Here is a 9,295-nt window from a genome sequence, read left to right as displayed (position 1 = left end):
AACACCTCGCACACCCTCCCAATCACTTGGGTTATCGGTGAGATCACTCGTTGGTAGAGGGTTTATAATGATCTTTGTTTGGGAGTTGATCTCTTAATACCCGAGACTACGTGGTGGGTGCGCGTGTGAACAACACTGTGCAAGATGGGAGGAATATCCAAAGTGGAAAGCTTGGGGGGGAAGGAAACCCCGTGATAAATAAGGCAGGTTGAGAATGAGAAGACCACCACCACCTCATCACTCACAAAGCACAACGCACAAATGCATAGGTATGATGGATCATGGTATATTATTATATAGGCTGTTACAAGGCCTTAGACACAACCATACAAACAAATTAACAATACAAGGAAAACACGCTCTCTGATTTCATACCAGTTTGAGCCGCAAAAAACACGTACAACAGCCAAACACACAGACAGCGCGCTCGCGCGCGCGCGCGAGCGAGCGAGAGAGAGAGAGAGAGAGAGGCCGCCATGGATGCATCCTTCTCGCTGCAGCTGCAGCAAGCCTGGCTCCTCACTCAAATCAACAAACAACATTCGGCAGCCGCCGCCGCAGGTGCGGCTGCGCCCTCGGCTTCAAACCCTTGGCCTCTCCCATCAGATGACCCCCCCTGGAGCAGCTATGGCGCCTCCCCTTCCACCACAGCTTCCCCTCCTGACGGTTACTCCCCCCAAAGCCCCTCGTGGCCAGCCCTGCAGGCCCAGCTCGTGGCCCTCTCGGAGTCCTGGGAGTCGTTCGCCCCTTCGAGCAATGGGGGAGAGGGTGGTACTGGCGGCCTGATTTCGCCATCGTCCTCCTCAGCAGCCTCAGTCAGATCTTGGCCCTCGTCCTCGGCGTTTGATCAAAGTGGTGGTCCTGTTGCCTCTTCTGCCATGGCCGACTCTGTCGCCGCCACCGCCATGGCTGGCTTTGAGGACGATGCGATGCTCATGGACCCTGTCCTTGAATTCATCAGTGAGATGCTGATGGATGAGCAAATGGAAGACCGCAAGTGCATGCGGCAGGAGTGCACGGCCTACCAGGCCATCGTCAACGGCTTCTATGATGCCCTTGGGGAGGATTCTTCCCCACATTCCTCCTGCACAGAGTGGCAGGTCCCCCCACCATGCGAGGGTGAACCTGGAGAAGACTATAGCTGGATCGACAACGTGCTTGTATCTGACCCTGCTGTGGAGAGAGAGGGAAAGGAAGAAGAACAAGACCATTTCAGGCCAGCTCGATTAGGGCCTCCGTCCTCACCATGGCTTTTTGGATCGTCGAGCTCTAGTGGCTCTGAGCGAGACTTGAAGCTATGGCCATGGCCCCTTGACTCCACAAGCTCCAGCAGCATGGAGCAAGATGCCAGATTGTGGATTGTGGATTCATTGTCGTTGCAAGGCTCCCCTTCTGTGATAGAGAGTATAGACCCTACCATTTCATCAGCACCAGCTGTAATACCTTCAAATAATTGGGAACCTGCTACTTCTCTGTTGAATGGCATCCCTGCCGTTCTCAATGATGCCACCCTGCCAAGGGAGGGGAGTGGAGTGAATCATCCCAATGGGCCACCGCAAGCTTTACCTAAAAGGATAGCCTCTGAGGAGCTTCTCTCCGCTCAGAACAGTCTGTATTTGCAGCATATGAGTGGGAGTGGTAGCCATACACAAGATCTTTTTAGGAAGGCAGTTTCAGATCAATTGTTTGACAGAAGGAATCAGTTTCATGAACGTGATGTGCAGAAGATTTGGGCTCCTATTCAAAATGGCAATGGGCAAACTGCATCTTCACATGATCGTCACTTGACTTGGGAACCTAATCAGGAGGCTGGAAAGCTACCTGGTGAACAGCCACTATCTTTCGTCAATAATGCAGATTTGAATGCGGAGATGCATGCTAAGATTTATACTGATTGGTCTTGTGAGGAAGACAGCACCTGCCTCCAGAAGAAGAAAAAATTACAGTCTCAGTACAATGGTATTAGCAACAGCGGGGGTGCAGGAGCTCGAAAACGAGGAGGGAGCAAACCAGAGGTAGTAGATTTGAGGGGCATGTTGGTGAGCTGTGCTCAGGCTGTCGCAGCGAATGATTTGAGGAAAGCTAATGAGATCTTGCAGGACCTTAGACCTCATACCTCACCTTATGGCAGTGCAGCCCAGCGACTTGCACACTATTTTGCAGAGGGGTTGGTTGCACGCCTTTCAGGCACAGGAGCTCGTCTCTACACTGCCATGTCCAACAATAGACCTTCTGCTGCAAAGATGCTGAAGGCTTTTCGCCTTATGGTGGAGCGCTGCCCTTATGCCAAACTTTCCCATTATTTTGCTAACCAGAGCATACTCAAAGTTGCAGAGGGAGCATCATGCCTACATATTGTCGACTATGGCATCCTGTATGGTGTTCAGTGGCCATGCCTTATCAGTGCACTTGCAGAACGGAAGGGAGGGCCTCCTTTTTTGCGTATCACAGGTATTGAGTTTCCTCAACCTGGGCTTAATCCAGCAGAGGGGGTAGAAGAGACAGGAAGAAGGCTAGCAGAATATGCAAAAACCTACAATGTGCCTTTTGAGTACAACGCTATAGCCAGCAAGTGGGAAGATGTGGATGCTTCTTCCTTAAACCTCAAGCAAGGAGAGGTGCTTGTGGTGAACTGTATCCACAGGCTTCGCAATCTCATGGATGAGACAGTCTTGAGTGCAAGTCCTAGAAAAAAGGTATTGAGCAGGATGCGAAGCTTTAACCCTGACATGGTTCTCATTGCAGTGATGAATGCCGGTTTCAATGCTCCTTTCTTTGTGTCACGTTTCAGAGAGGCTCTCTATCATTTCTCCAGTAAATTTGATATGATTGAAACCACAGTTGATGACACTGAAAACCCCCAAAGGTTGATGATGGAGAAGGAGGTTCTTGGCAGAGACATTTTGAATGTGGTTGCTTGTGAGGGACCTGAGAGAGTTGAGAGACCTGAGACATACCGTCAGTGGCAAGCTCGCTTCCAAAGAGCTGGCTTTCAGCTTCTTCCACTGAATCCATCAGTTCTATTGAAGGCGCGCAAAGTTGTGGAGCATTGCTACCACAAAGACTTCAGTGTGGATAATGATTCCAAATGGATGCTTCTTGGCTGGAAGGGTCGCATTGTTGAGTGTCTTTCTGCATGGAAGCCATCTCATGGAATTGCTAACTGAAGACTAGTACCTCCAACAAGAGCAGGAGAGTAGTAACTTTTAATGAGAGTGGGACAGAGCTTGTCAGGAGTGAGAAGCCTTCCTGTGACTCTAAAGGTATTCATGTGATCCCACGACTTTTGGGAAATGTGGATGTCTGCTGTTAAATTCCAGAGCAGGTTTATGCAATGGCCTGTAAAGCTTCAGCACAACTTGTAATAGGCTTGAGGTCGATAAATGTTGTGTTCAGTTTGGACTTTACTGTGAATGGACAACCGCATTACGTAAGCAACTTTGCATCTACTATTACATTACCAATTTTGATCTGACTATGCTCTCTTAGCTCCCTTGTGGTGGAGGATATTGTAAAACATGGAGGGTTGACAGAGATATGTGTCAGTTTAGTTTTGAGTCCAAGTAGTTCAATAGTGAATGCCTTGTTGGGGTTCTTTGCATGGTTGAGTCGTGGAAAACATACCCTACTGGAAATCTGTCATTAGTCTGGGAAGATGCGACCTTTAGTTCTGCATGTATGAAGTTTTTACATGGAGAATTTTGAAAATAGCTGGTTCTGTGAATGAGTTCACATGGATAAGTCATGCTGTTGGTGAGTAACTGAATTTACCATGTGGTAGGGAAAGAATGCTTGAGGAATATGTTTGGAACTCATTACAATGTAGAGGAATATGTTCTGAAACTCATGGTATTTGGAGTCCAGCATGTCACATAAAGATGTTAATGAGGAACAAAAGTTGCCATTCCTTCAACTACATATTTGATTTTAGTGTTCACTTCTATCATATCTCCATCTCAAGCTCAATAAGGCATGTCTATGTTTTGATGAGGGATGCATTCATGAAAGTGCTCTAAATTATGATACCAAGAGAGCCATCTATCCATTGGTTTGATGACATGGTTTCTATTGCAAAGACAGACAAGAAGACTAGTTATGATGTACCATGTTTAACCAAGGTTGGATGTTCCTCCCTAGGTGGTTGTCTTTGAGCTCTAGGCAAGTGAGAAAAAGACCAAGGTCCAAAGCCTAACAAGCACATTAATTGGACTTGTAGTTGTATGAGAGAGAGAGAGAGAGAGAGAGAGAGAGAGAGAGAGAGAGTGTGTGTGTGTGTGTGCGTGCACGCGCGCGTGTACATCTATGTATTCTAACTTCATATAGCCATTGGAAAAACTTGGGACTCATGTCAGGGCTTTTTAGTTTGGGAGAGTGAACATCTAGAATACAAGTTTGTTGAGGCACAAATAGCAAGAGGCTCATGAACAATTTAAGATGTTAGTTTCTAGTCAATCTCATACATCCTCATACTTTTTTTTTGTTGTTATTTTGAAACTCTTAATTATTACACCAAAATGTTCTCCCTTGATTATAGTATTCCTATCTTTTACTAGAAGCTCTTTAGCACTTTAATGAAGTGCATTTTCTCCCGTTACATGTGATTTGCTATTTTCACTTACATTTTTCACTCAACTTTTTCTTTTGTTTTATCTCCTATTTCAATGGAGGTTGCATACTTTTGTTATGGCCAGGTCGCCAAAAGCAACCCATTAAGTCTTCTTTCGAGATTAGGACAAATATATCTGTTGACTCCACAAATAGCTGACGAGTTTATGTCCATCCCCAGGGAGTGGCAGAGTGGTTAAAAGCGAGAGTTTGTAAATTTGTTGGAACCCTTCTTCGCAGGTTCAAATCCTGCCTCTCCTAATAAAGTATTTGAACCTTTTCTTTATTCTTAAATAGCTTTCTTGCATTTAATGGGTGGTGGGACAGACCCAAGCATTCTTGTGTGGAGAATGGGACAAAACTGAAGGTGCCATTGCTTTTGGAGCAGCCAATTGTGTAAGACTCTATTGCATTAAGTTGGTTCTCTTGGGCATCTTTTCAAAATTTTCATATATTGGTCCACCAACATCTGTTTTGAGCATTTATTGATTGTAGATGGGGGTTTTGGGCTGCTCCAAATACAATTGCACCATCAATTTTATCCCATCTTTTGTCTATGTATGTTTGTAGATGGATCTTATTGAGATAGAGAAAACTATCTCAACAATCAAAAGAACAAGGGCAACGCATTTGTGAGAGTGTTGTATTATTTTGGTGATTGATATATGATTGTCCATGTCTATTTATATATGAGTCTTATTGAGATAGAGAAATTTGTCTCACCATTGCAGGAAAGTAAGGTAAGTACCAAGAACACACAAGAGGTTGTTCTATCTTTGCTATCATGTGGGGATAGTACCATCACCATCCATAGGTGTCTCGGTATAGAATGATATCTTTTGATACATTCAATTGTCAAGGATATCAATTTTTATTCTAATACAAGGGCCTTAACATATATTTATCATAGTGTATCCTTATATGAGATGGTTGAGTTTGAAACCATCTATCGTAAATTGAATACTTTTTATATGGGGAGATCATAAGAGGCTTTGACTCCTTCATCCATGAAGGTAAATGAATAAATTATTCCAACATGGAGTGATGATTTGCTTATATATGAGAATAATCAAAATGTTTTGGTATGGTATAATTAATTGTTAATATTTTGATATCCATAAAGCTGATGAGAAATTTAGAGAAGTGAGGTTTAAGTACATATATTGCATTCCCATCATAGATTCAAGATGTTTAATTACTATATTAGATTTATGCCATGATTTTCTCCTTGGTTGTCTTTTAAAATGCTTCACTACTTTATTTTGGTTTGGCTTTGTGAACAAGCTTTCTATGCATTCACTAATGTAATTCCTCTAAAATGTTAGCTTTCTCCACTTAATTGTGTCTCATATGGCTACATAATATGAATGAGCTTGATGGCATGCTATCCCTTGAGTTGATCAAATTGATATATTCATTTGCAAACTAGGGGATGTAATCGTATCTATTGTGTTGTCAAAGAATTCAACTAATTTTAAATTAGTAAAGCACTTGTATAACCAATATTAAACTAGTTAAGTACATGATACTCTTTGTTTAATACAAGTGAACCTTTTGTACAAGCAAAACTCCAATAAATAGAAATCTTACCTCAAAAGATTTTTTACTTTGAGAGATTCAATAACACTTTGATATGTGCACTTGAATGTTTTAGCTTGAATGGATGCATCTATTTTAAAAAATATATAGTTATTTCTATAAAGCAAATAAAATTATTTAAGATACAAAACCAAATGAGTAGTAAGAGATGTTTAGAAAATATCTTACTTGATTACATGTATTCTCTTCTTTATACCGCCCTTGCAACTTCATAACTTGCATATCTCAAAGCCTTTTGTTACCTACAAAAACCTAATATTTTTTTAGAAGCACAAGACGCAAGATAGTGTTTATTTTTCTTACTTAAGGATTTATACTCATGATCAAAATCATGGTTAAGATGATGTATATCTTACCTATGCCTATCTCATATTGATGTGACCATCTCCTCAAATATTTGTCTATATCAAGCTCAACATGGAGGTGATATACATCTGTCTTATACCTCTTTGATGACTATTCGCAATTATGTATCTCCCTTTGCGATGATGTTGATTTAGCTCTTGCCATCCTCTCAAGCTTCTCTCTGATTTCTAAGTTTCTTCTAAAAAATGAGAATACATCAAATGAGAATGTGTCAAAATGCAACATATCAAAACATAGCTTGAGCTTTGGCATGGTATTTTGGCTCAGGTTTTGATGAAAAAGGAGTGCATCATATATTCCAATTGATCTAGATAGGAGCCATCAAATTTTGAGTATTGACTAGCCTTTTATGGTTAGTTACACTCTTAATTAAAGGCAATTGACAACTTAACAACTTTGTGCTAATTTATATGTTTTGATTTTTTTGAATTAAATTTCATTTTAATTTAAAAGATTTTTGGATTATTGATCTCGATGTTGAGGTGGAATTTCTTATATGGCTTGAAGCGTTTCCTAATGGTGAACATTTGAGATACATATTCTTTTGGCACATTGCAAGAATATCTAGACCTAATGTCATGAGTTAGTCTCCTATCTAAAGGGTAAATGGGTGTATATGCTAGGTGTTTCACGCAGTCATGGAGAGCACATCTTATTTCTTAGTATACAAAATTTGGCATTTGGAAAGGTATCCAACTTGGCTTATCGCAACCATTTTGAAGATGTGAAGTGCAACTAACATTATCAATACTCTAAGTGACCTTACTTTAATCATGAAATAACCGTGCACTTGTGTTATTGACCATAGATGTAGCACAAGAAACATCAAAATTGTTACCAAAGAAGATTGAGTATCACTACCCTATAAAGTTACTCAACAATGTCCATGTCAATCTCCTTTATAAACTTTCTAAGGTTGAAGTCATTGTACTAAGGAACATTACATTTAAATGAAAACACAACCTAGATAGCTCTGATGTATATGCCACTTTATTCCTTTTTCTATTATGTACATTTTTTATTCTCAACAAGGGTCTCCATTACCAAGTATTTAAGAGATCCAAACAATGTTATCAAGTAACCATGCAATTGGTGCTCTATCATGTTTTAACATGTAATCTTTGTGTTACTCATCACCTAAATGAAGACACCTAAATCTTTCATCATGATTGGCCATGGTGATAGCTATTTTGTTATATACTTGATCATGAGTTCAACAAATCAATTCAAAACCATCAAGAAATTGGACATGCTAGCTCATCCAAGGTTGTTGGTAAGGTTTTCATGTTATGAACTACCATTGAGGAGAGTTGAGCTCGAGAGATGACATGAGGGCTTCTCACACTTTATGATATGAAAGGTACATGTGGGATGTTAGACATGGTGTAAAGCATGATTTCGGTGAAGCAAGGTTGAAGCCTCTTGCCCTATATTTTTTAGACTAAATATTGATGAGATTATTGATCTCAGAAGCAAGATTGGCCACTAAGGACACCACTTGTAGGAATCTTGATCCTAATAATAATTCATGATTGATGATATTGTGCTGATTTCAATTTCTCTTAAGGGATTGCAATGCCATCTTAGTGTGCTACATATTTTTTAGGCAATGAGGGACCTCATTGCATTGAATGTGAGGAGGACCAAAGCTATTATTTTGAATAATCAACTAATAGGGTTTCCACGTCAACACCATTGTTCACCTACTAAGGAGATATAGTGGAGTGAGTATCCTCTATGCTTACCTTGAAGTTACTTTCTTTAGATGCAAAATCTCCATTGGGAAAGCTAATGCCAAATTCAAGGCTTCATAGCCCTTGTTACCTAGAGACAACATGTGTAAGTGGTGTGCCCAAATCTGATTCCACAAAGCCAAGGAGAGAGCCTATTTATTAAGTATGGTTATGATTGTGAGGATGATACATAGCAAAGCACTATTACACACAACATCATGCAAGCCAAGCTAAGTGTTATCCCCATGATGATTAGGGCGTTCTTTGAAATACATAGCTTTTCAACCACTAATGTTTCCCACCACTTCAACAAAAAACACAAAGCTAGAGCTACCTACTAACTTGATTTTCCTAATATTTATATGGATCCTATTTCTATTGTTTAAAAGGTTCCTCAGTGGAATAAAAGAGGATATATGGGGATCATTAATGGAGTGAATGATGCTATATGGCATGCTTCATCTCCAATTCTCAAGGGTGTCTTTTTAGAGAAGTTCTAGATCTTTGGTCATGCTGTGGTGTTATTCATGTGTACTTGGGAATTTATTTCATTTGGAATACTAAAACAAGACAATACTTTGGTGCATCTTAGTTTGACAAGTATTGTTACTTTCATGTCATTGTGTTGTGCCTTTCATGACTAATTTAGACTGAATCAAATTGCATGGAGCAAATTGATCAACTTCAACTAGATTCGCTTTTTGCACTATTTCACATTAAATATTGAGAAACTCACTGAGTTTTAGGTGCTAAGGTTTAGCTAAGGGACAAAAGGGGTGTTGACGGCAAAGCACCAAAGAAGAACTATTTTGTACCCTTAAGAGCAAGAAAATAAAGGAACCTTTAGCAACAATTGTGGACGTTGATGGCCTAGTCAACACATATGAAGGGGGTGTAACTAAGTTCTTTCATGCTCATGTTTTAACCACTATTGGGTTAGTGTTTCATATGGATGATAACTACCAAGATAGACCCAAAGGATTTCCAAAAGA

At 40.5% G+C, this 9,295-nt stretch overlaps 1 protein-coding gene across 1 annotated transcript; it reads left to right on the top strand.

Annotated features, from left to right (window-relative positions):
• Positions 1 to 278: 278 nt before the first annotated feature.
• LOC148013785 (scarecrow-like protein 14) lies at positions 279 to 4,391 on the top strand. The gene has a single exon (XM_087668103.1). The coding sequence runs from the start codon at positions 477 to 479 to the stop codon at positions 3,165 to 3,167; it is 2,691 nt and encodes an 896-aa protein (XP_087524229.1). The 5' UTR covers positions 279 to 476; the 3' UTR covers positions 3,168 to 4,391.
• The last annotated feature ends 4,904 nt before the right edge of the window (positions 4,392 to 9,295 follow it).

The sequence above is a fragment of the Lygodium microphyllum genome, chromosome 26 (assembly GCF_053477565.2).
Source record: "Lygodium microphyllum isolate KBCC chromosome 26, Lygodium_microphyllum_v1.1.10, whole genome shotgun sequence".
NCBI classification, from domain to species: domain Eukaryota; kingdom Viridiplantae; phylum Streptophyta; class Polypodiopsida; order Schizaeales; family Lygodiaceae; genus Lygodium; species Lygodium microphyllum.
This window is presented reverse-complemented; position numbering and strand designations above follow the sequence as displayed.